At 47.8% G+C, this 27096-nt stretch overlaps 1 protein-coding gene and 1 pseudogene across 2 annotated transcripts; both read left to right on the top strand.

The window, feature by feature from the left end:
• Positions 1–3220: 3220 nt before the first annotated feature.
• Positions 3221–8499, top strand: LOC307217418 (amine oxidase [copper-containing] 3 pseudogene; annotated as a pseudogene). The gene is made up of 2 exons (XR_013844020.1): positions 3221–4965; positions 8438–8499. The product of XR_013844020.1 is annotated as an amine oxidase [copper-containing] 3 pseudogene (transcript).
• A 40-nt stretch (positions 8500–8539) lies between these two features.
• On the top strand, positions 8540–25471 carry LOC307216956 (amine oxidase [copper-containing] 3-like). Its single transcript, XM_079977847.1, has 4 exons — positions 8540–11051; positions 15371–15656; positions 23861–23990; positions 24216–25471. The coding sequence occupies exons 1-4, from the start codon at positions 9476–9478 to the stop codon at positions 24498–24500; spliced, it is 2277 nt and encodes a 758-aa protein (XP_079833973.1). The 5' UTR covers positions 8540–9475; the 3' UTR covers positions 24501–25471.
• The last annotated feature ends 1625 nt before the right edge of the window (positions 25472–27096 follow it).

The raw sequence follows: 27096 nt of genomic DNA, 5'->3' as shown, positions 1-27096 counted from the left end.
AATGCAATGAAATGTGAGCATGAGAGAGCTGTCTCCATTGAAACGAGAACTAAGGATGATCTGATCATAGAATCATAGAATCATAGAGTCGGAAGAGACCACAAGGGCCATCGAGTCCAACCCCCTGCCAAGCAGGAAGCACCATCAGAGCACTCCTGACATATGGTTGTCAAGCCTCTGCTTAAAGACCTCCAAAGAAGGAGACTCCACCACACTCCTTGGCAGCAAATTCCACTGTCGAACAGCTCTTACTGTCAGGAAGTTCTTCCTAATGTTTAGGTGGAATCTTCTTTCTTGTAGTTTGGAACCATTGCTCCGTGTCCGCTTCTCTGGAGCAGCAGAAAACAACCTTTCTCCCTCCTCTATGTGACATCCTTTTATATATTTGAACATGGCTATCATATCACCCCTTAACCTCCTCTTCTCCAGGCTAAACATGCCCAGCTTCCTTAGCCGTTCCTCATAAGGCATCGTTTCCAGGCCTTTGACCATTTTGGTTGCCCTCCTCTGGACACGTTCCAGTTTGTCAGTGTCCTTCTTGAACTGTGGTGCCCAGAACTGGACACAGTACTCCAGGTGAGGTCTGATAGGAATAACTGAATGTAAGCAGCTTTTCTGTGAATTGCCCTCTAAGCTGTGCTATAGTGCTTGTCACTTAAAGCATCTACAAATTCTCTCATGTACTGAACAACATGGGAATTGTAATGTTGCATATGCACCATACATTTAAAGCATACCGGTGCTGGGAATTGAAGTAGTGATGGATAAACTACAGTTCCCAGGATTCTTTGGGAGATACGTGGTTTAAATGTACAGTGTGTATGCAGCCTAAGTTAAGCCAATTTATACTTTGCTCTTCTTGTCTCAGTCTTCCTCTGCCCCCTGGAGGTAATGCTACACTAAGAGTCAGAAGGAGGAAGTCAGTGTCATGCTATTTTGAATATTCAGTCAGTGCAAGATTTTCAGGTTGCCGCACAGAACAACCCCTCTTCTCCTTCCCCATTGTGCTGCTCTGGGGGTCCCCCCTTGTCACTTTTGCAGGATGGGGGTAGGAGATGGGAGAAGAAAGCCCTATTGTGCAAATGCAGGTCCTTACACAGGGCTTCCACTGACCGAGGCTGACCCTATGATGTGGCAGAGTGAGACAGCTGCCTCAGGCAGCAGATGCTGAGAGGCAGGGAAAGAGTTGTGAGTGACATTTGGTCTGCCCTATACCCTCTATAAGGGATGCGGGTGGCGCTGTGGGTTAAACCACCGAGCCTAGGACTTGCCAATCAGAAGGTCGGCAGTTCGAATCCCCGCGACGGGGTGAGCTGCCGTTGCTCGGTTCCAGCTCCTGCCAACCTAGCAGTTCGAAAGCACGTCAAGTGTAAGTAGATAAATAGGTACCGCTCTGGCGGGAAAGTAAACGGCGTTTCCGTGCACTGCTCTGGTTTGCCAGAAGTGGCTTAGTCATGCCAGCCACATGACCCGGAAGCTGTACACCGGCTCCCTCGGCCAATAAAGCGAGATGAGCGCCGCAACCCCAGAGTCGGTCACAACTGGACCTAATGGTCAGGGGTCCCTTTACCTTTACCTATACCCCGTATGCCCTTGAGTGCAGTGGAAGATACCTTCCTTTCCCCTATATTGGAGTAAGATTCAACTGCCAATCAAACTTGGAGGAAGCTGCCATCTTGCCCTTCACCTCAGGCAGCAAAATGTCTTGAGCTGGTCATAACACTGATGGGGCTTGTTAGGTGAATCTCACTCTGTAATATGTCAGGATTAAATAAGTTGGATACTAAATAAATAGGATACAGCTCTGAATTCTGGCAATCTGCCAAGCTTGTTTTAAGTTGCAGGGCACAAGCAAAACCAGCTAGGTAACTATTCAAGAATTACCAAAACATCAAGCTTGCTCTGCCTTTCTCAGAAATTATGCTGATAAATTCAGTCGCTGATTAATTTAAGGTCAGTGCTGTGCAGGATTACTCACAAGTGACGGACTCTTGCTGACTATTGTTTTGTGTCACCTGATGCTTGCAGTCTCCTGCCTCTCTCTCTACGATCTATCAATCTTCTATTCCCCACTAGGCATAGCCTTTTTCTCTCTGATCCAAACAGTCAGCATATAAGGAAAGCAGAGAGTCAGCTTTAGTGTTTTCTCCAGTCTACAGAAGAATGGGACTGGGGATGAAAAACCAAGTGCAATGGAAATTAATTTGTAAGCCGGCACAGCAACATGAAATGCCATAACGCATTTGCATGCTATGGAGATTGAGGCGGGTGCTATAATGTACACTTCCCATGCTCTTTAGTGGTTGAGTGAATATATAAGCAGTATCACTCTTCTATTGAATCAACAGTGGTTTTGATCCTATGAAATAGTACCGAGATGTAGAATACCAGTCATAGAGAATCATAGGAACTGTAGCTTGTTAAGGCTGCTGACCTCACAGAGCTACAATTCCCAGCACATTTACAGGATTCTCCATGACTGTTAAAGTGGTGTAATAGTGCTTTGAGAGTGCACAAGGTGGGTATAGAGAGCATGCACAATTGTGGGCTTCTCTGGTGAATGGAGAGGTCTTGAATCCAGTAGATCCAAGGCCATCGTCATCTTGCCTTGCTCGCACAATGTCAGCTTTCAACCCTAACACTGGATACTGGAGCTCTATGCTGATGGATCATTAATGAGCATCTTCTATTGGCAAAGCTCTTCATTATCGGAGAGGCAGCTCCACTCCCTCCTAACGTAAGGTTACCAGTTTTTTTTCAATGAATCCAGGGGCACTTTTCAACTTCAGTTGGAATGATAGAATTTTGTCAGGGGACTGATTTGTAAATCCAGGGACTGTCCCCGGGAAACGGGGACGTCTGGTAACCTTATCCTAACCACCTCCAGTCTCTGTCAGCAGTCCTGAAGATTTGGACTTCAGTATTACCCTTCTGTAGAAAATTCAGTAGAATTCAGGGATGCATCAACTTCAAGAATCAGGCACATGCGGATCAGTTGGCTTTCACATTTGATCCTGTTTTCAAATATATTCCCCACACCTTCCTCCTCTAAACATTTTTTTTTTGGCTGCTTCTGAAAGACAATTGCTTAATGGCAGTTTATGTTTCAACTGCTTGTGTAGGCTGTGTCTAATCCAATTACGAGAAAGGTGTTCAGACTTGACAGATAAGCTAATTAAGGTGTGAATGTGTACATCATTCCTTTGCTCTGTGAAAGACCTTGAAGATGCATCACATTAGGTGGTGTTTGCATAGATGAAGAAAACCACGCAGTTTTGAAACTCACTTGCAGAGCTGGTATTTCCCCCTACTTTCTTCGAAATTCAGGGTTTTTTACTTATTTATAATAAAAAAAAAACTCCAGGAACCTGCTTACAGCGTTGCTGAACATGAACTTGAAATTGACTTATCTTCTCCTAGCTCTATGCACAGCCATCATATTCATCTTGGTCTGGGCTTTCCAAAACAGAGGAGGGAAACCCATGCTTTGTGACAGCCATCTTCAGGAGATGGGACTGGAGGAAAGAGGCCATGGAATCTACAGCCAGGTATTTGCTGATTTGACTCCGGAAGAGATCATGCAAGTGAAGATCTACCTGCAGTACAACCTGGGGGTGCCATTGGTAGAACCTCCTCAAGCCAAGCCATCGGACAACTGCATTTTTTCTATCACCCTTCAGCTTCCTCCCAAAGCCGAAGTGCTGCAATTCTTGGACCACCAAGGGAGTAGGCCTGCGCGGCAAGCTCTGGCTGTGCTCCATTTTGGAAACCAGCAGGACCCAAATGTCACAGAGTTTGTGGTTGGTCCTCTTCCAAATCCAATGTACCACCAAGATGTCACAGTGCAGAAGTATGGAGGGAAGTTGCCTTACTCCAAAAGGTTTCTCCTAAATAATGAGTTCAAAGAAATCCATACTTTCCTGAAGAACAAGGAATACCCAAAGGCTCCAAACTTTATGCAGGAAGTACTTTATTACAATGGAAGCAATTTCGCATACTACCATGGATTGCCACCCGGATTAAAATCAGGAGACCGGAGAATCTGGGTTGCTCATTTCCAGAATGTGCCTGGTAGTTATCTGCATCCATTTGGATTTGACATCCAGGTTGATCTTAGCAGCCTCAACATTTCACACTGGAAGGTGTTAAAAGTCTTCTATAATGGACAGTACTTTGAGGACATGGAAGATATTGAGAGGCAGTTCATTACGGGACATGTTAAAGTAGCCAAGGTGAAAAAGGCTCCTTCTGATGGAGGATATTCCTCATTGAAGCAGAGGGTTCCACACCAGAGACTAGGCCCCTTGCACTATGAACCTCGTGGCCCCCGCTACAGCATTTGGAATAACCAAGTTTTCTTCATGCCCTGGAGTTTTGCCTTTGGCATAGATGCTAATAGGGGGCCACGGATCTTTGATGTTAGGTTTAAGGGTGAGAGGATAGTTTATGAGTTAAGCTTGCAAGATGCATCTGCCATCTATGGCTCCAATACTCCAGGGGCAATGCTCACCAGATACATGGACTTAAGCTTTGGCATTGGTTCAAGTGGCTCCACTCTCACCCAAGGCGTGGATTGTCCCTACTTGGCTACCTATTTGGATAGGCACTATTTTCTTGATTCCTCATTGCCTGCCACTCGCAAAAACTCTATCTGCATCTTTGAGCAGAATGCTGAGGTCCCTGTGCGACGACATTATGACCGCTCAGAGCCTCCGTTTTACGGAGGGTTGGTCGATTCCGTTCTGGTCTTTAGGTCCATATCTTCAGTTGCTAATTATGATTATGTTTGGGATTTTAAATTTCATCAAAATGGAGCTGTCGGAGTTAGTATCCATGCAAGTGGGTACATTCAATCTGCTTTTTACTTTGGCGATGCCTTGCAATTTGGAAACAGAGTTGAAGAGTGGGCACTGGGAGCGATTCACACTCACAACATTAATTTCAAGGTGGATATGGACATTGGTGGTAAGTGTACACCTCTTTTGTAACTTATGAATTACCTTAATTTCTATTGCTGGTAGAGGCTAACTTGCTGACAGCTAATAGCTGCTTTTTAAGTGGTTCTGATGTTATTTTGTTTTCCAGTTCTGCAAATGGACCCATTTTCAGGTTTCATGGAGTATTCATGAGTGGGTGTTTCCCCCCCCTCACCTGGCAGGATGCTGCATCATCCTAGGATGTAGATTATAGGCGAAGTGTGTGGTATGTGTGTAGGAGGGAATTGTTGTGTGAGAAAGTTTGGGCTGATTCTGGAACCTGGAGACAGAGACATGTGCTGAACCCAAGTTGTGTCAGGGGGGGGGGGTTTCCCTGGATGCCTGATGGAGAAGCATAATCTGTTAATGCTGTGCTCCCATCCATCCTATGCTCAGGTTCCACATATGTGTAAATAATACCAAACATTCTATAGACATCACTGTCTCCACTGACCTTCATTCCATGGAAACAGAACCCTGGAAAAAGTGCTTGACATTCCTGAAGTCTCTCCTCAAAACATGTCTTGAGGGAGGCAAATCCATGTCTGCTTCTTATTTCAATGAATTATGAATGCACATCATTGTCAAAGTATTATATGGGCCCTTTGGGGCCACCGATTGAGCCCAATATATTTCTATTTAACCTGTTTTAAGACCAAGGTCCATCTAGTGGCAGGCAAGTGTCACTTCACTTTTGGTAGTGAAACAGAGCAATATCCACAGCAGGGTTGAAGGGCTTCCTATTGGATAGATTCAGGAGTGAATTTAAAACACAATGGTACATTCCGAGAGCATTTTGCTATGATTACTTTATATTAATCAGAGAAGTATATGCTCCTCAGAAATAGATAGCTAAAACATAATTGATGGAGATTGCCTCCATGTAAGTTAGGTTCATTCATTTCAAGGGGTCTTCTCTGAGGAAAACTTAGTTGAATGGCTACCTTGCTCTGTTTTTTTACATGAACTACTTTTTCTCATCCATAGGCAATTTGTAGACATGATTTACCTATTTTATTTGTTATGTTAAGGTCCCATCTTTCCTCCAAGATTAGGGGGTTGCACTAGGTGACCCTCGGGGTCCTTTCTAGTTCTATGATTCTATGAAACTCAATCTAAATGGTGTACTTGGCATTCTGCAAAAATCTTCCATCTGGCCACTTGACCAAGATCTCCCTCATTTTCCAGTAAGGGCTGCTTTGTTGCCATGGGCAGCCATCCAGGGAGGCCCAGGAGCCATGGGACCAGCCAGTAGCCAGGGCTGAAGCCTAAGGGTTATATTCAGTGTAGAACTAAGGACATGCTAGACATCCAGGGCAAAGACCAAGACAACAACAAAGGACTAAACAAAAGAAGGGACTAAGGTGTAAACCAGTAATACTGGAGCACACCAGAAGATCTTGTTTGACGGAGACCAGCTGTCATAAAAATGGTGCATAGCATAGAAAAAGGACACAGAAAGACAAAAGTATTTTCAGGGTGGAGAGCAGCTCATTCTGAACTTTCCTCCTCTCCGGTCTATTTTATTATCCGTTGTCTCACAGCCAGCATGGTCATCATGCCAATGTCTCACGTTACATCGCCCGATCATGGTTTTACGACACCATCACCATAAAAGGTAATTACTGCCGAGGGGGAACACAACTCCATATATGGTTATACTGCTGCATCACTGAGCTCAGTGAGGGACTACGTAGCATTACAAGCTACTAGTGGCTGCATGGCTCCCACACTTGTTATCTGAGTACAGCTTAGCAAGAAATAGTCTTTCCTGTCCAGGATAATCCAATGGCTAGTTTGGAGTCAGCCCATGGTCTGAAGAACTTCACTGAGAAGCTCAGACTTGCCATCCAATGGTTCACCACATGGTGGTATTGCACCGAGACTGAGCAGTTCCTGACAATTATGTGTCTTCAGGTCATGTCTTGAGGAATCCACCCACCCACTCTGCTCCCCACTAGGCTTTCTCATTCAGTTTTAGAGTAGCTGCTGTTTTAAAAAGAATTCAAATACTGTTGCTTCTTTGGCTATGTCCCCCTGAAATCCTGCTGATCCAGGACAACAGAGAAGGATAAATCTCTTCTCCACATAAAATAGTTTCCTTTTATGAAGATGATTATTTCCCACTAGAGGGTGGTAAAACCACTTGAGATCCGAACTGCCATTGAATTACATAAAGGCCTACTATGTAGATTTATTCATGACCTTTCAGAAGCTGCAAACGTGCTAAGGGCACAATCCAAAGAAAGCTCTTGACTTTAATGAAATCTAAGCATGAGAGTAGGGACGTGGGTGGCGCTGTGGGTTAAACCACAGAGCCTAGGACTTGCTGATCAGAAGGTTGGCGGTTCAAATCCCCGCGACGGGGTGAGCTCCCATTGCTGGGTCCCTGCTCCTGTCAACCTAGCAGTTTGAAAGCATGTCAAAGTGCAAGTAGATAAATAGGTACCGCTCCGGCGGGAAGGTAAACGGCATTTCCGTGTGCTGCTCTGGTTCGCCAGAAGCGGCTTAGTCATGCTGGCCACATGGCCCGGAAGCTGTACGTCGGCTCCCTCGGCTAAGAAAGCGAGATGAGCGCTGCAACCCCAGAGTCGGCCACGACTGGACCTAATGGTCAGGGGTCCCTTTACCTTTAAGCATGAGAGTGCTGTCTCTATTGAAATCATCCAGGGGTAGAGACCTTTTACCTTTACCATTACCTATATGCACTGTACATTTAAAGCACATTTAAAGTATTTCCTTCTACCCGAGGGATTCGGAGAGCTGTAATTTGTTGTGGGTGCTGGGAAATGGTAGCTGTGATGGATAAACTACAGTTCTCAGGATTCTTTGGGAGAGATGTGCTTTAAATGCACCGTGTGTATGCTGCCTAAGTTAAGGCAATGCCAGGCTGCTTTCACTTTGCTCTTCTCGTCTCAATCTTCCTCTGTCCCCTGAGGGATCTACATGACAAGATACTTTCATTTCCCCAGTATTGGAGTAAGATTCAACTGCCAATCAAACTGGCTTCTGTATGTGCCTTGGGGGTGGGTGCCATCTTGTCCTTCACCTCAGGCAGCAAAATGTCTTGAGCTGACCCTGCCACTGATGGGGCTCGTTAGGCAAATATGCCAGGATTAAATAAGTCAGCTACTTTTAAATTCTCAGCTCCGAATTCTGGCAACCGGTCCCTTGCAAAGCTTGTTTTAAGCTGCAGGGCACAAGCAAAACCAGCCAGGTAACAATTCAAGAATTACCAGAACATCAAACTTGCAGTGCCTTTCTCAGAAATTGTGTGGATAATGGAGTGGTTAATTAATTTAAGGGCAGTGCTATGCAGGCTTACTGACAAACACAGGACTCTTGCTGACTAGTGTTTGGAGTCACCTGATGCTTCCTTGCTTGTGGTCTCCTGCCTCTCTCTCTGTGATCTTCGATGAACAGCCTTTCCCTCCCAACACATGACATTCTCTCTGACCCAGATATTCAGCATATATGGAAAGCAGAAGATCAGTGCGCAGCTCAGCTTCAGTGTTTTCTCTAGTCTACAGAAGAATAGGACTGTAAATGAAAATTAAGTGTAAATACATGGAAGCCGATTTGTAAGTCAAAACAACAAAGAGAGATCAACACCAGACATTTTAAGCACGATGATACCACTTGGACGGTTATAGAGAACCCTTGGAACTGGTTTAGGATGGATCTTAGCTCAGTGGTAGAGCATCTCCACATAGGGCAAATCTCCACCTGTGATTACTTATGTCAGCTCCAAGCTGTTATATAGAGAAAGCCCCATTGTGGGCCTCTCTGGTGAATGAATGGGTCTTGAATCCAGTGGATCCAAGGCTATCTCCATTCTTCCCAGCCTCCAGAATGTCTAATTTGGAACTCTAACAGTGCGTGGTGGTGGTGAAAGAACCACTCTAAATCCATGGAACAATTCACGGGCATAGCTGAGGTGTATGTGGCAGACGTGCTCTTTCATTGGCAAAGCTCCATCAATAGACAGGCACTTCCATTCCCTCCTAACCACCTCCAGTCACTGCCAGTAGTTCTGAGGGTGTGGCCTCAGTGGAGTTAAGTGCTGCATCAGTTGGAAGACTCAGCCACTAGGAAGTTCTGCTGGCACTTTCTTTCTGCAAAGCTTCCTCTTCCAAACATTTTTTTTGCACCCACTGCATAAAGAAAATTACTTAAGAGTGGTTTGTTGTAGCTCTGTAGGCTGCGTCTAACTCATTTAGGAACAAAGGTGTTCAGACTTGACAAATCAGGTTATCAAGGTGTGACGGAATACATCATTGCTTTCCTCTTTACAGGAAAATTGAGCTGCATCATATGGTCAGTGGTTGCCTACATAAAAAGATTATTGGGGTTTTGAAGCTCATTTGCATAGCAGGACTCTCACCAAAACTTTGATTTTGCCCTCACCTGGGATTCTAGATACTCTGTTTGCTGATTCAATCTGCATTCTACAGTCTGCTTTGTGAAATCCCTGGAACCTGCTTACAGCGTTGCTGAACATGAACATGAAATTGGCTTATCTTCTTTTAGCTCTGTGCACAGCCATCATATTCATCTTGGTCTGGGCTTTCCAAAACAGAGGAGGGAAGCCCATGCTTTGTGACAGCCATCTTCAAGAGATGGGAAGGGAGGAAAGAAGCCATGGAATCTACAGCCAGGTATTTGCTGATTTGACTCCGGAAGAGATCATGCAAGTGAAGATCTACCTGCAGTACAACCTGGGGGTGCCATTGGTAGAACCTCCTCAAGCCAAGCCATCGGACAACTGCATTTTTTCTATCACCCTTCAGCTTCCTCCCAAAGCCGAAGTGCTCCAATTCCTGGACCACCAAGGGAGCAGGCCTGCACGGCAAGCTCTGGCTATACTCCATTTTGGAAACCAGCAGGACCCAAATGTCACAGAGTTTGTGGTTGGTCCTCTTCCAAAACCAATGTACCACCAAGATGTCACAGTGCAGAAGTATGGAGGGAAGTTGCCTTACTCCAAAAGGTTTCTCCTAAATAATGAGTTCAAAGAAATTGTTACTTTCCTGAAGAACAAAGAATACCCCAAGGCTCCAAACTTTATGCAGAAAGTACTATATTACAATGGAAGCAATCTCACAAACTTCCGTGCCTTACCACCTGGACAAAAATCAGGAGACCGGAAAATCTGGGTTGTTCATGCTCAGAATGTCCCTGGCAGTTATCTGCATCCGGTTGGATTTGAAATCCTGGTAGATCTTAGCAGCCTAGACATTTCTCATTGGAAAGTGCTAAAAGTCTTCTATAATGGACAGTACTTTGAGGACATGGAAGATATTGAGAGACAGTTCATTATGGGACATGTTAAAGTAGCCAAGGTGAAAAAGGCTCCTTCTGATGGAGGATATGCCTCATTGAAGCAGAGGGTTCCACACCAGAGACTAGGCCCCTTGCACTATGAACCTCGTGGTCCCCGCTACCGCATCTGGAATAACCAAGTTTTCTTCATGCCCTGGAGTTTTGCCTTTGGCATAGATGCTAATAGGGGGCCACAGATCTTTGATGTTAGGTTTAAGGGTGAGAGGATAGTCTATGAGTTAAGCTTGCAAGATGCATCTGCCATCTATGGCTCCAACACTCCAGGGGCAATGCTCACCAGATACATGGACCTAAGCTTTGGCCTTGGTTTAACTGGCTCCACTCTCACCCAGGGCGTGGATTGTCCTTACCTGGCTACCTATTTGGACAGGCACTATTTTCTTGATTCCTCGTTGCCTGTCACTCGCAAAGGCTCTATCTGCATCTTTGAGCAGAATGCTGAGGTCCCTGTGCGACGACATTATGACCGCTCAGAGCCTCCATTTTACGGAGGGTTGGTGGATTCTGCTCTTGTCTTCAGGTCCATATCTACAGTTGGTAATTATGATTATATTTGGGATTTTATATTTCATCAAAATGGAGCTATCGGGATCAGGATCCATGCAAGTGGATACATTCAATCTGCTTTTTACTTTGGCGATGCCTTGGAATTTGGAAACAGAGTTGAAGAGTGGGCACTGGGAACGATTCACACTCACAACATTAATTTCAAGGTGGATATGGACATTGGTGGTAAGTGTACACCTCTTTTGTAATTTATGGATTGAAGTAATTTCTACTGCTGGTAAGGGGATGTCTCTTTTGTGGCTTTTCTGTGCCTGTTTGTGGCTTGCCTGCTGACTGCTTGTAGCCCATACAGAAAGAATCACAGAATGGTAGACTTGGAAGTGACTCCAAGGGTCCTCTAGTCCAATCCCCTGGACTGCAGGAGTCATAGCTATTTAATCCCTGACAGGTGGCCCTCCAACTTCTTTTTAAAACCTTCAAGGAAGGAGAGCTCACCAGCTTTCAAGGTAGTGCATTGAACTGTTGAAGATCTACAGCACTCTCAAAAAATTCTTCCCAGTGTTTAGTCAGAATCTCCTTTCCTGTAATTTGAATCCATTGGTTCATGTCCTATCCTCTGGAGCACCAGAAAACAGGCTTTCTGCACTATCCATGTGACAGCCCTTCATATATTTTTAAGAAGGCTATCATCTCTAGGTCTTCTTTCTTCCAGGGTAAACATATCCAACTCCCTCAACCATTCCTCATAAGCCTTGGTTTCCAGATCCTTGAACATCTTCATTGCTCTGCTCTGCACACATTCCCATTGTTAATATCCTCCTTAAACTGTTGTTCCTTCTTATAATATGTTTTCCTTGTTATGGTTTACATGAACAGCTTACCAGAGGTTACTTCCTTTTCATGCCACTCTCTCTGCCAAGAGTAATGGAAAAACAGGCATTCAAGGCTCAGGGAACTGTTGGAAAATGCCCTGGGGTATTGGCAGCCCCCCATTTCTCTGGGCGTCCTTCAGTGAGCGTGGTTCTGGAAAAGCTACTCCCTTCTTTTCCAGACGCTCCAGCGACACAAATCATAAAGATTTATGCGCACTAATCTCCTGGCATCGTACAGCAATAAGCAGGAGATGCTGTAGTTCTATTCTACGTTTTATTTACAGATTATATACAGAGAAAGCATAATGGCTAGCGTTCTCTTCAGCTTCGAGAACAGCGAAAGTACAGTTACAAAGAACATACGCAGCAGGAAGAGATAAGACTGTTTCTTCCTGTTCCCACACTCTCTCAGACAGTCATGTGAATTATACCAATCACAAAATGCAGCCTCGGTGGACTGATTTACTAACAGGAACAACAGTTTGAGGGACACCCGAGCTGCTGCTCATCTCCAACACTTGGAGTTTGCTGCCACAGACATAGATTTTGGGCTGTCCTGAAGCAAAGTCCAGCTTTTGGCCTGTAGGTATTTGTTATGTACTGAGTTGAATAGGATCCAAACTGCAGCAGTCTGATTGGTCCTAGAACAATAGGATCCAAATTGCAGCAGTCTGATTGGTCCTAGAACAATAGGATTCAGAATGCAGCAGTCTGATTGGTCCTAGAACAATGCAGCGATATGATTGGTTGGCAGGAACCACCCAATCATGCTCCAGATATAAGTGAATCCACAACATGATTGGCTTACAGTAGAATTCCAGAATTACCCAATCATGTGCAGCCCATTCTGTAAATAATGTATATAAAGCAGATACTTTGAGGGGACATTCATTCATTCCTCCTCACCACTATGAGCTGAATAAAGAGCATGAAATCACTTTGCGACTCTGAGTATATTTCAGTATTCTTGTGACTTGTACGTTTATAGAGTCTGCAATCTCTCTTGAGATTTCAGCAACAGGCTCACTCATTCTGTGTAAGGCCAGGTGGGAGAGGCTGGAGCTGATGGATGACGTATGATGACAGCGCAAACATGAATATGTGTTTGAACAGTGTGCCACGACAACATTGTCTTAATGGCATGGAAAATGGGGCAGGGATATATTTATTAAGCATGTACCATAAATATAAATTATGGATTGGAGTAATCTGGGGGAAAATATTCCTGTATGTACAATTTCTTCTCTTACTGGGTTACCTTAAAATGAACAGGGCTCATTCTCTTTGTGTCCTTTAGGAAACCAAATAATCGCCTTCAGACTGTGGCTTAGAAGGCTGCATCTTGCTATGCAATTCTCTTCACTTGTCAGGTCTCCTCTAACACTCTTTAACTTGCATCCAAAACAAGAACGTTCCCGATCCCACCTTCTCCCCTGCAGGGCCTGATACCCCTTCTCTGAAGGGTTGAAAAATGTGGAATGGGGCACAGTGGTCTACTGAGGGATCAAGAATCCCAAACTGGAGTTGGATCTGAAAATTGGCTCTAGGTTAACCTAATGTGACATTCCTTTTAATTGTGCAGCAAGCTGCTGTCTGTGCGGATTTTCTTTATCCAATTACGGATTACCCTCCTTTCCCAGATTTCCATTGAGACGGTTGTGCTTAGTGAGGGCAAGATTAAGCCTTCCTGCTTTAGCCATGATCCTGATAAAACCTGGCTCCTCACATGGTTATGAGGCTTGGGGACGGGAAGCTACCATTTGGCACGAATGATTGCTTGCTTGCTTGCTTCCTCTCTTAAGTCTCATAGCTGTGCAAAAAACTAACTTTCGTTCAAATCACATCTGGGGAGGGAAGGGGTTAACCTCACCTCTGCATGTGCTATGGCCGCAATGGACTTAAATATCTGTAATTTAAATGGGGGGGGGACCAGTGTGTACACTATGCATTTAGAGTAATGTGTAGTTTGACCTTCTGGCAGTCTCCCTGTCTTCCCTCCCAGCCTATCAGGAATTATTCAGGAGGGTCCCAACCCTCCCACGAGGCTCTTTTGGGGCACCACAGTTGTTTATCCCACACTTTCCAGCTAATTGCCCCATCACTTTCCTACAGTTATGTGTAGGTGGAGGAAGGGATGGGAAGCCTTCCTTTGGTGAACTTCCTGAGGTTATTTTATCTTAGGATCTAAGCTTTGATTTGTTTTTATTAAAATATTTATAGCTTGCCGCAAGGCAGCTAAGAAAACTCAAGCCAAATAAAGTACAGTAGACGTTTTAAAATAGCAAGATAAAAATGAGTTAAAGCTCAGCGGAACATAATGCCACCAAATTTAATCATCTCTTCACATCTGTCTGGAGCCTGACAAATGCTGTCTAGATCTGGAATCAGCACATTACGTGTCTCCGCAGGTGTCAAGGAACCTGATTTGCAGCCATGCTGAAGGTGATTCTGCAAGTTATTTGCATTTGTTTATTTTGCTGAGACCATTGAAGACTCATTCTTCTACAGGGAAGAGCGAGCTCAGCAGCCTGTGAGATCTACTCCCACTTCTAGATGTGTGAAAATAGATGAGATTATGACCATAGCATGGTCATTGCTGACCTCGGTCCAGCAGATAGGATCCAAGTGTAAGGTATTTGGCATGCAACTTGGGTGGCTTCCAGCCAGAACGACCACCCAGGTAACTGCATTTATAATTGTCCAGCAGATATTTCTGGACCATAGTGGCTACTTTCCCCCTACACAGTTTACCTGGCTGTGATTTGTTTCATAAACCAAGCAGTGAGCCAGTGTGATGTACTGGTAAAGAGCAGTAGACTCATAATCTGGTGAACCGGGTTCGCTTCCCCGCTCCTCCAAATGCAGCTGCTGGGTGACCTTGGGTTAGTCACACTTCTCTGAAGTCTCTCAGCCCCACTCACCTCACAGAGTGTTTGTTGTGGGGGAGGAAGGGAAAGGAAATTGTGAGCCGCTTTGAGACTCCTTAGGGTAGTGATAAAGCGGGATATCAAATCCAAACTCCAAATCCAAACTCCAGTTCCAAATGCCACAGAGTGTATGACCTCTCCCATAACTATGATACCACCATGATGCCACAATGTAAGGGAAGGGCTGTAGCTCAGTTGTAGAAAATCTGCTTTGCATGCAGAAGGTCCCAGGTTCAAGCCCAGGCATCTCCAGGTAGGGCTGGCAATGAAGGAGCAATGGAGAGCTCAGTCAGTATGTACAATACTGAGCACAGCCCCAGCGGCCAGCAGCCCCTGTCCTCTCCCTTCCTTGGCCAGGAAGGATGGGGGAAGCTACCCCAGTAGCGGCGGCAGCAGCAGCAGGAGCGTCCAACCACTGAGCCACACCCTGCCATACTCGGCTCCAGTATCAGCCTCCTCTTCCTTGTCTTGCTGTGCCACTGGCTGCTTCCCCCGCCCCACCCCATGTGGGGGGAGGAGAAGGAGCCACCAGTTGCTAAAGCTGCATCACGCTCGGCTCTGCATTTGCCATCTGAACATTGGGGATCATTAAAAATATTTGGGGGACACAAAGTGCCTTAGGCCCTAGGAGTTGGCACTTGTGGCTGCTTTTCTATGTCAACAAAAGCTGCGCTTGTGTGGACATGACCAAGCAGCTGAAAAATATGACGCCTCAACAGTTTTCTTCATTTGTTTTCTGTGCTAGGTGTGAAAAATTCCCTGGTAGCCAATGACATGGCTTTTGAGACAGTCAAGGCCCCTTGGAGTCCAGAGAATAAGATTCACCGGATGAAGATAGTAAGGAAAGTCTTGGACACTGAGAACAAGGCCGCCTTCCGCCTTCACGACAACATGCCAAGGCACATATATTTTGCTGCCAACAGCACAAACAAGTGGGGCCATAAGCAAGGCTATCGGATCCAGATGGTCAGCTTTTCTGGAGACCACCTGCCAGAAACAGATCCAATGGAGCGAGCCATCAGTTGGGGAAGGTAAGTGACTAATTTTTAGATGCTGAAACCCAAATGGGAAACCCAGATCAGAGACACGGGGACATAGGTAGCTGCCTTATACTGACCTTGGTTCACCTATCTCAGTATTGTCTACTGTACACTGACTGGCACGTCTTCTGGGTGTCAGACCATGTTCTCTCCCAACCCTACCTGGAGATGCTGAGGACTGAAACCGGGGCTTTATACATACCATGGCCCTTCCCCATGAAATTGGGGCTCCTTAACTCTAAGGGTGTTGAGATTTTGAGTGCTTTGGTTTGTGTCCACCACTCTGTCTCTCTCCCGGCTCCATCTGAGTCCCTGCAGTTACAAGCTTTGATGATGTCTGAAACTTTGCCAGGGGGGAAATGTCCAATGCCAGGGCTCAGCAGAATATGTAGTCACGTGGTCCTGGAAACAAAATTTAGGCCACTACATAAGAAGTTGAAAACCAGGACTTTCAAGGTAGCTTTCTCGGAAATGCTACCTGTCCCATGTAGACAGGGCAAGCTAGACAGGCACAGCTCAGAGGTCTCAATATGTGGTGTCAGGAGGAAGGTAAGGGATTTGTTATGGTCTGGGGAATGTACAAAGGAGAGGAACCAGACTGCTGGTGCGTGATTGATACTGAGAGAGAGAGAGAGAGAGAGAGAGATGATATATAGATATAAAGTAGCAGAACCACTTTCATTCTGATCATGGGATGAAAGCCAACAGAAGCTGAGGAGGGTCCAGTTTGGCACAAATCATTCCCTAGGGATGAGGGTGAAAATGTTAATGATTGTCCAGAATGTACAGGGGAGAACTAGACATTGAAGGCACAGGAGCACATGATAGAAGTTCAAAGCACAGCAGGGCAAAACACATGTGCCAAAGATATGTGGAGACACACACAATGTATATGTGTCAGAGCTGCCCAAGGTCCCAGCTCACAAAGGACCAACGCCAGTTCTGGCTATATACAAAAGTCTTTATTAAGGTTCAGTTTCCATTTCAAAGCCGCGGCGTGCAGCTCTACGTCTCCACCCTAGACCGCTGAAGCTCCATCTGAATCTCCTCCCCCTCGACACCAGTTCAAGACCCTAGCCTTGCTCCACCTCCTCCTTTGCTCCTTTCTCCTCTGGGTCCTTCTGCCCGCTGGGGTGTCGCCCTTTCTGGACTCTTCTGATGCTGATTCCCCGGATTCTTCCCCCTGCTTCCGGCGTGCTTTAGGACCTGGCTCCCAATCCGACCTCCCTGCTGTCCCGCACTCCTGTACATTTGAACTTGGCGCGCGCGCCCAGCCGGCAACCTTCCTCCTGACCGTTACACTGCTCCTGTCACTGCTTCCCCCTTCGGGGGGGCTAGCTGGATCTGACTTCCCCTCCGTTCCCTCACTCAGCGATAGGGGCGTGGTCAGCCCTGCCTCATCTTCTCTCCCCACTGGAGGGGAAGCCGGCCCTGACACATGGGACTCTTCCCCCCCCGCTACGCCCTGGTGGGGAAGCTGGTCCCGATCTCCAGCTGCTGCTTTGGGAGTCGCCGCTGGCCCCTTGCTTCTGGTGCATCCTTCCCGGGACCTCCCTTGCCCTGGCCATCGGTGCCCCCTTCTGGGAATCTTCCGAATCGCTGGAGAAGCTCATGGAATCTCTCGGCCCACTGTCATACTCTCCTACGCTGCCCTCGGATTGTTCCCCTTCGCTCTCCACTTCCTCTCTCCCCTGTGCCTCTGCTCCTGAACCCCTGACATCCATCCCCCCTCGAAGCCCCCCCTTCCCCCCTCCCCCTCTTCGGATGTGGGTTCCGGGTGCTCCAGTGTTGTGGGGGTGAGTGCGGGATACAGTTCTTCCCCTCTGGTGTGCAGCTGGCCGGCTGGGTCCGGCCAGTCCGGAATGGGCTCGTCGACGTCGATCTCCTCTGCTTCCATCTCTCTGCAGCTGTGCTCGAACCCAGGATCCTCCCTCAACACATCCATGTCCGTCTCCCCCCCGGTCGCCTCGGGGGATGCTGCCTGCCAAGGCCCCTTCAGCAGTTCCCTGCTCCACCCCACCTCCAGTTGATCGTCCCACCAATAAGAGCGGTCTGTAACAGACCCCGAGAGTGATCCCTCCGGGGAGCGTGTGTCGGGTGCTGGTTCCTCATCTGATGAGAACCCCTGGAACGTGCTGGCTGAAAGTGTGGGTGTGAAAAGATATTCGTCGAAATAATCTGCCGGCATAGCTCTGTGTGGGAAGAGTGCATGGAACTCGTCTTTGAGGTAGTGCTCCTCCACCGCGTAGTACGGTACCCAGCTGTTGGCGCTGGCCAGGGTACCTTCCCTGGTGAGGAGATATTCAACCCCCTCTTCCCCCCATCTCGAGTCCAAAATCTCCGTGACCTCGTTGAGTGGCCCTGCTCTCGGTGACCCCCCCTGTCGGCGATTTGCGGGGTGGGTCTGGTGCGTTCCCTGGTGCCTGGAACCTGTGGGGTTCCTTGTAGGGTGTGAGCACTGATCTATGAAAGACTGGGTGCATTCTGGAGCCCTCCGGGAGTGTCAACCGGAAGGCTACCGAATTAATTTGTGCCTCGACTTGGTAAGGCTCTAGCTGTTTGTGTCTGAGCTTCTTAGCTAACGTCCTGGCCGGCACTGCCTGGGCTGCTAACCAGACCCAGTCCCCCACCTGGATGTCTTCCCCGACTCTCCTCTGCCTGTCTGCCTGCACCTTGTATGCTTGCTTTGCTAGTTCTAAATTCCTTCGGAGCTGCTCGTGGACCTCCCTCAATTCCTCTGCCCAAGCCTCTGCTCCCTGTGTGTCCCCCTCCCCCACTTTCTCTAATCCCGGGAAGGTTCTGGGATGCCGTCCATTGTTGGCGAAGAACGGTGTCACCCCCGTGGACACGTGCTTCGTATTGTTGTAGGCAAACTCGGCCAGCGGTAGGTAGTCCACCCAGGTCGCGGGCTGTTGATTCGCGTAGCATCTCAGGTACTGCTGCATGATGGCATTGACCCTCTCCGCTTGTCCGTTGGTCTGTGGGTGGCGTGCCGACGCTAAGTTGATCTTGACGTTCAGGATGCCCAGCAGCTTCTGCCAAAAGCTCGAGATGAATTGACGACCCCGGTCGGACAGGATGAACCGCGGTAAGCCGTGAACCTTGAACACGTGGTCTATGAACAGCTTGGCTGTCTGTTCCGCTGTGGCCACCTTTGCGCAAGGAATGAAATGCGCCATCTTGGTGAACAGGTCTACGACCACGAGTACCACTGTTTTGCCTCGCGAACTGGGCAGATCTGTGACAAAGTCCAGGGCCACTTTCTCCCATGGTCCGAGCGGCGTCTGTAGCAGTTCCAACAGTCCCGCCGGCGGCCTGTGTACTGGTTTGGCCCTTTGGCATGTGTCACACCTAGTGACGTAATCCGCGACTTCTCCACTCATCTTGGGCCACCAAAAGTCTCTGGCTACTAATTCCGCCGTCTTGTCCTTGCTGAAATGCCCAGCGCTGGGCGCGTCGTGTAACTGCTGCAGCACTTTCGCGCGGAGGTCGTCTCCCGGCACGTAGAGGGCCCCTTTGCGGATGAGCAGTCCGTCGCGTATCTGGAACTCGTCGTCCTTCGCAGTGCCTCTTCGCACCTCCTCCATCTTGGATTGTGCGAACGAATCCACCTGCAGCGCGTGACGTACCGCGTCCAGGTCCACGATAGCTGAAGCGCACGCCCACGCCTTCGGTGCGAAAATGTGCTTGGCCGCCACCGGTGCCGCTTCCTCGAGATACTGCGGCTTCCTGGATAGCGCATCTGCCATGACGTTGCTGTCTCCCAGGATGTATTCTATCCTGAAGTCGAAATCCGCAAAGAATTCTGCCCAGCGGATGTGTCTCTGGTTCAGGAACCGCGCCGTGCGCCAGTACTCCAGGTTCTTATGGTCCGTGCGGACCTGCACCGTGCGTTTGGCTCCGATGAGGAAGTGCCGCCACACTTTGAAGGCTGCATGAATGGCCAGCAACTCTCTGTCCCAGATGGTGTAGTTCTGTTCCGACTTGCTGAGTTTTCTGGAGTAGAATGCGCACGGCCTCCAGTCCCCTCGCGGATCTTGCTGCAACAGGACCGCCCCCACCGCTCTGTCCGAGGCGTCCATCTCCACCCTCATTGGTTTGCTGGGGTTGACGTGTAGCAGCTGTTCTTCGGACGCGAAGAGACGCTTGAGTCTCTGAAAGGACTGCTCCGCCTGGTCCGTCCAGGTGAACTTCTTCTTCTTGGAGCTGAGGGTGTCCGTGATGGCTGCCGTCTCCATCGTGAACCCCTTGATGAACTTGTGATAAAAGTTGGCGAAGCCGACAAACTTCTGGACCTCCTTCCGATTGCGCGGGCTCTTCCAGTCCAACACCGATCGGACCTTGGTGCTGTCCATGGCGAGTCCCTTGTCGGACAGCTTGTAGCCCAGGAAATCCACCTCCGTCATGTCGAACTGGCATTTCTCCAGTTTGGCGTAAAGTCTGTGCTCCCGTAGTCTCTGCAGGACTTCCTTGACGTCCCTCTCGTGAGCCTCCTGCGATTCCAAGAAAATCAGGATGTTGTCTAGGAAGCAGACACACTTCTTGTAGAGGAGTCCCGCTAACACGTGGTGCATGAAGGCTTGAAAACAATGGGAGCCATTTTGTAAACCAAATGGCATAACTCGGTATTCATAGGTGCCCAAAGGCGTAAACATGGCTGTCTTCCACTCATCGCCCTCCCGCACACGTATGAGGTTGTACGCTCCTCGAAGATCCAGCTTGGTGAAGATGCATCCCTTCCTCACCGTCGCGAGTAGGTCGTCGATCTTGGGCATGGGGAATGCCGTGGGCTTCGTCCTCGAATTTATGACCCTGTAATCAACTACAAGCCTCTTTTGGGGCGTGTCTTTTTTCTTCACGAAAAACACGGGACTGCCCCCCACTGCTTTGGATTCTTGGATGAATCCCCGCTTCAAGTTGTGATCTATGAACTCCCTGAGTTCCTGCAGTTCGTCCTCAGACATGGAATACAGTTTCCCAGTCGGCAGCGTCGCCCCCGGCAGGAGGTCAATCTTGCAGTCGTAGGGCCTGTGGGGAGGCAGCTTGTCCGCTTCCTTTTCACAGAAGACCTCTAAAAACGCCTTGTACTTGTGGGGTACCGCTTGCAGCGTGCCTAAGTGTAGCTGCGGGTCTTCCTCCTGCCCCTCATCCTCTTGGCTAGTCAGGATGCAGTGTTCTGCGCAGTAGGAGGAGCAGAAGGTCAATTGACGCTGGTACCATGCTAATGCCGGGCTGTGCCTGTGCAGCCAACTCATGCCTAATACTATGGGCGTGTCTGACAGGTAGGTGACATTGAAGCTGATGACTTCCCGTGATTTCCAATTCGCATCACCATTGGCGGCATTTGCTGTACCACCTGTCCTCCCAGCAATTCTCTTCCATCGACCGTGACGACTTTCAGGGGCATCGTGGCAGGCAGGAGCGCTATGCTATGTTGCTTGATGAAATCCACTCCTATAAAGTCTGCATTACTACCAGAGTCAATGGTAATGGGCACTTCCATAGTGAGTCCATTGGGTAGCTGGAGCGATGCAGTGAGTTGCACCACCGGTTTGGGCGGGAGTGGGTCTGTGGGCTGTAAAGTCTCTGGGGACTGCTTCACTGACTCGCCTGGCTGGGCCCCAGTGCCTCTGCCTCCAGCCAGGCTTCGTCGTTTCCCTGTAGCTGTTGCTCCTGCTGAACTGTTCCTTTTACTGTTGCTGAGGCTGCAGTGTGCTTTTGGAGCCTCTGGGGGCGCTCCTTGGCCATGTGCTGTGCACTGTCGCAGATGTAACACTTCCTGCTCCCTCTAGGAGGCTTCGCCTTTACTGCTCCTGGTGTTTGGGCTCTGGTTGCTGTCTGAGCCCTGGCACCACCTATCTCCATCGGCTCTTCTCCCCCTCCCAGTGGAGGCGTGGACTGGGCGCGCTCTGTCTCTCTGGGTAGGAAAGGAGTTGATCTGGCTGGTGTGCGTCCCAAACGTCCGTCATCCTTGCTCCAAGGGCGTTCTTCCAGACGCACCCCTATCGCCAGCGCTCTTTGGACGACTTCCGTGGTGCTGTTGGGTCTCTCCCCCCTCGCAATTTCATCCTTCACAGCCCCATTCAGCCCCTCCCAGAACAGGTCTCGGACGGCAGCTGAGTCTTTCTCCCAGCCCAGCGCATTTACCAACGCAAAAAAGCGGGAGTGATATTGTCTCACAGTGGCTTTCCCCTGCTTCAAACCATGCATTTCCCTCCTGGCCACATCCACATCAACCGTTGATTTAAAACAAGCGTCCATAGCCTTGATAAAAGCTGTAGAATCTTTGAGGGCGGGGTCATTTTTGCGCCATAAATTGCGCAGCCACGATTTTGCTTCCCCATGCAGATGAGTTATTATGAACCCCACTTTCTCCTCCTCATCTCTAAAGTCTTTCCGAAGCAAATTGAGCGCGAAAACTATGTCTGCCCTGAAGTTAGGATACTGCTGCAGGTTCCCGTTGAAATGGCATACGATGCTGCCCCCCCTCTTTCCGAAGCCAATCCCCTCCGGCTTGGGACCTGGCAGCCCCTCCTTGCTCAAAAGTTCCCACCTGGTTTGCAGATCCTTGCAGAACGCTACTGCTTCCTCCTCTCTCTTTCTGGATGCTGCTACTTCCATGGAAAGCCTCGTGACTGCTTCTTGCAGGGCTGTCACTTTCTCCTCTGTAGCCATCCTTGCCGATCTTCGTGAGCTCACAAAACACCAAGTTTTGCCCCTCGCTGCGCCAACTCACGCTGCGAAGGTTTTATGGAGATGGAGCTTACTGTCAGAGCTGCCCAAGGTCCCAGCTCACAAAGGACCAACGCCAGTTCTGGCTATATACAAAAGTCTTTATTAAGGTTCAGTTTCCATTTCAAAGCCGCGGCGTGCAGCTCTACGTCTCCACCCTAGACCGCTGAAGCTCCATCTGAATCTCCTCCCCCTCGACACCAGTTCAAGACCCTAGCCTTGCTCCACCTCCTCCTTTGCTCCTTTCTCCTCTGGGTCCTTCTGCCCGCTGGGGTGTCGCCCTTTCTGGACTCTTCTGATGCTGATTCCCCAGATTCTTCCCCCTGCTTCCGGCGTGCTTTAGGACCTGGCTCCCAATCCGACCTCCCTGCTGTCCCGCGCTCCTGTACATTTGAACTTGGCGCGCGCGCCCAGCCGGCAACCTTCCTCCTGACCGTTACACTGCTCCTGTCACTGCTTCCCCCTTCGGGGGGGCTAGCTGGATCTGACTTCCCCTCCGTTCCCTCACTCAGCGATAGGGGCGTGGTCAGCCCTGCCTCATCTTCTCTCCCCACTGGAGGGGAAGCCGGCCCTGACACATGGGACTCTTCCCCCCCGCTACGCCCTGGTGGGGAAGCTGGTCCCGATCTCCAGCTGCTGCTTTGGGAGTCGCCGCTGGCCCCTTGCTTCTGGTGCGTCCTTCCCGGGACCCCCCTTGCCCTGGCCATCGGTGCCCCCTTCTGGGAATCTTCCGAATCGCTGGAGAAGCTCATGGAATCTCTCGGCCCACTGTCATACTCTCCTACGCTGCCCTCGGATTGTTCCCCTTTGCTCTCCGCTTCCTCTCTCCCCTGTGCCTCTGCTCCTGAACCCCTGACAATATGTTTTGATACGGTTACGCTAGAAGCCTCACAGTCAAACTGGGATGCTTGATCTTAGAGTAGCTGGGGAAAACCAGCCAGATGGGTGGGGTACAAATAAATTATTGTTATTATTATTATTATTATTATTATTATTATTATTATTATTATATAAAGTGGGTATAATGGGAATCTGGCAGCTTGGAGAAAGCTGGTGGGACATGGTTATTATCTCTGGATACAACTCAACAGGAAGGACAGGGAAGAGCATACTGGAGGTGGTGTTTCTGTTTGTCAAACAGGATATGGATTTTAACAAGCTAGAAACCCCCAAAGTGGCAAGCAGCTCTAGAGAAGCTAAATTTGGGAGTCTATCCACCATCTTGAGAGAATGACCAAAGTCAAGCACTACAGCAACTGTGGGGAACCCATAGGCTTCCAAATGTTTTTGGACTACAACTCCCAGCCAGCCATTGACCATGTTGGCTGGGGTTGATGGGAGTTGGAGCAGAACACCTGGAGGAGAGCATACTAACTACCCCTCTTCTGTAGCTTACCACTGGATCTCCTTCCTAGGGTAGTTGGGATTCCACACACTAGTCTCAGCAGTGCTCTGCTTTTCAGGTACAAGCTGGCTGTCACCAAACGGAAAGAGAAGGAACCATTTAGCACCAGTATCTATAACCAGATGGACCCATGGTCACCTTCAGTGGCCTTTGCTGACTTCCTAAACAATGAGAGCATTATCAATGAGGTGAGTTGTGATCCCTATGGGCACTGACAGATCTATCACCTTGAAGCCACACAGCGACTGGAGACTTTGGATATATTTTAAAATATACAGGATGAGCAGATTTCATGGGAGTGCATCAACAGTTGCTCATTATATCTGAAGCTTCTCCTGCACCATCCTTTTCTCTCACCAGGCCTTTCCCTTAGATAGCCATTTAACATGGTCCTCTGTGTCTCCCTTTGGCAGGACCTGGTTGCCTGGATCACTGTTGGCTTCCTGCATATTCCACATGCTGAGGACATTCCCAACACTCCAACGCTTGGGAATGTGATTGGCTTCTTTTTGAGGCCTTACAACTATTTTGATGATGATCCTTCCATGGATTCTCCAGACAGCGTTTTCTTCAGCAGCCAACAGGACCCCACTTCCTGCGACGTCAACTACCTCGCCTGCATGCCAAAAACAGCTGTGTGCTTGCCCAGCTTCCCGCCTTTCACTTATGAGGGCTTCCAAAACATGACGACGCTCTGATGCCTTCTAATTTTGGGATGGGTGGGGATGTTTTGAGTTAGGGAGAGTGTGGGTGGCTGCTGAACAGCGCAGCATGAAATCTGTGTATACCAAGAACAGTGAATCCCAGCTCCGTCCAGTGTCTTTGAAACCCAAATCTTAAGCCTTGCTTCCACACATTGCACATGTTCACTAGTTGTATTTGTAAGAATCTTTTGCCGGGACTCTGTGCTGGGCAGACAACTAGATCACCACACACTTTACATCGCTTGCTGTTTGCCACACAAAGTTGCAGTGTGCTAGCCTGTGGCTGTGATAGCACAAGTGACCATATTTGCCTAGCACACTATCAATTTACAATGCCATTTGCCTTCCAGTAAACTCAAGCCTATTACCAAGAAATTTAGTATGTGGCTGCTCACAAATGGCCTGTCAGGAAGATTTATGCACATCAGTTCTGCCAGTGTCAATCCAAAAACAGATCTGTTTAGCAAAAAGCAGGGATAGGGTAGGAGGAAATTGAAGTCAAAAGCTAAGCAGTCCATTGGGTTTCTCTTTTTAATACACCTGGATTATATGTAAATTTTTAATTTGCTATTTCTGCAAGTAGCAGTGCTGATTATTGTTTTAATGGAAGCACACCTCCAAAACTCAATTAATTTGGTGTCTTTGGCACCGTTTTGCTGAATTGCTTTTCAATTTAGCAAAAGGCAGACTAGATTGCTATGCTTAAGTGAATGGGGTTTTGTAGTGTCTCATTCCACAGACGTCAGGAAAAGTCAAGCATCACTCCACCTGTCAGGCTCAAAATTTAAGCCCTGTCATTTTTAAAAAATATACCGGGGCATCTTTATTATGGGCACTGTCAAGCTGCCACATTAAAAGACTTAATCCAGGTTTTACCAATAATTGTGTATCTGTTTCTTAGATATATGTCCACACCTCCTGAACATTGGAAATTGCAAATGTTATTAAAAATACATCTCAGTCATTCTTAGTGGCAAAGAGAATAATCTTTCAGCAGAGGAAATGCAGGTTTACTCCCTCTGACCACCACTGGGAACCTGAAGACATTTTCTATTTCTGAGTCTGCAGCTTATCCAAGACAAATATGGTACCTTTCTGGACATCTGGGCAAGTCTACATCAACCTTTGCCAACCTGGTACAGATATGTATTAGACACATCTGGGTTGACACCAGCATCTTGCAGTAAGGAAAGAACATGAGACTTTTAATCTCAGGGTTGTGAGTTTGAGCCTCACATTGGGTGAACTATTCCTACATTGCGGGGGGTGGATGGCATGACCCCTGTGGTCCCTTCCAACCTGTGGTCCCTTCCAATTCTATGATCCATTGAGCTATGATCCTTTTAACCCGCTAAAACCCAGTGCTATAAAGAGAAGGTCTGACCTCTTCCTGTGCTGCTCAGCATTACATCTGAACCAGGAATTATGCTTTGTTTCACTCAAACAAACCATGATAAGTCAAGGTATGTTATTGGCTTAGAATTATGCTTTAGAGTAAACAAACCATGATCCCCGGTTGGGAAGTAAAGTGGGAAATAATAGTTTCTTTCTCTCCCACATGACTTAGGAGCAGCAAAGTGGCTGCAATAGGCTAGGAATGGGAGGCGCTACCAATTTCAGTTTCTCATTTTTTCCATACTTAAATTCAGTTCTCTACATTTCTGCATCAGTTTCTTTTTAAAGTGCTCATAAAAAAATTCGTTTGCATTTTAGTGCTTATTTCTCATATTCTGGGATCCTAGGGGAGGAAGGGTGAGATATAAATTTTATAAATAATAATCTTTGGGGCTTTTTAATGTTTAATTTTTTTATTTTTTTACCAACAACCAAAACAAAAACAGTGAAACCACCCAGGCGACTGATACACTGGGTATACATAATCAATAATATAATAACATAAATAATATTCTTTGTATGCATTTTTGCCTAATGCATACACTTTTTAACAAGCCTTTCCTCCAAATCTATGCATTTAGCATGCATTTTTGCACACATTATTTGCCTGGGAAACAGCATCACAAACGTCAAAGAAGTGTGAATTTTGAAGGATGGCTGTGATTCGGTTCACACATGGTTTCAGGAAGCACAAATTGGGTAGATCAGCCTTTAAATGCAAACTGGAACAAATTCATCCCCCGTTCTTCTAATCAGCACGTGCACAGTAAACAACGGTTCACCCTGATGTCCAAACTTGGCCAGTGGATTTTATTATTACATTTTGATTGTATCTGATAAGATATGATTCATGGCACATGAAATATACTCGGAGTCGAGAGTGGATTTCATGCTCTTTATTCAGCTCATAGTGGTGAGGAGGAATGGAAGTTCCCCCAAAGTATCTGCTTTATATACATTATTTAAACAATGGGCTGCACGTGATTGGCTAATTCCGGGATTCTCCTGTAAGCCAATCAGGTTGTGGATTCACTTCCATCTGGAGCTGGATTGGGTGGCTCCTGTGGACCAATCATACTGCTGCATTGTTCTAGGACCAATCAGACTGCTGCATTCTGAATCCTATTGTTCTTTGGACCAATCAGACTGCCGCATTTTGGATCCTATTCAACTCAGTACATAACAGCACAATACA

The sequence above is a fragment of the Podarcis cretensis genome (genome assembly GCF_951804945.1).
Source record: "Podarcis cretensis genome assembly, chromosome: 5".
NCBI classification, from domain to species: domain Eukaryota; kingdom Metazoa; phylum Chordata; class Lepidosauria; order Squamata; family Lacertidae; genus Podarcis; species Podarcis cretensis.
This window is presented reverse-complemented; position numbering and strand designations above follow the sequence as displayed.

Coding starts and splice junctions, on each gene's coding strand:
- LOC307216956 (XM_079977847.1), top strand. CDS start 9,476: ATGAACATGAAATTGGCTTATCTTCTTTTAGCTCTGTGCACAGCCATC. Junction 15,657..23,860: donor CGAGCCATCAGTTGGGGAAG/GTAAGTGACTAA, acceptor TCTGCTTTTCAG/GTACAAGCTGGCTGTCACCA. Junction 23,991..24,215: donor ATGAGAGCATTATCAATGAG/GTGAGTTGTGAT, acceptor TCCCTTTGGCAG/GACCTGGTTGCCTGGATCAC.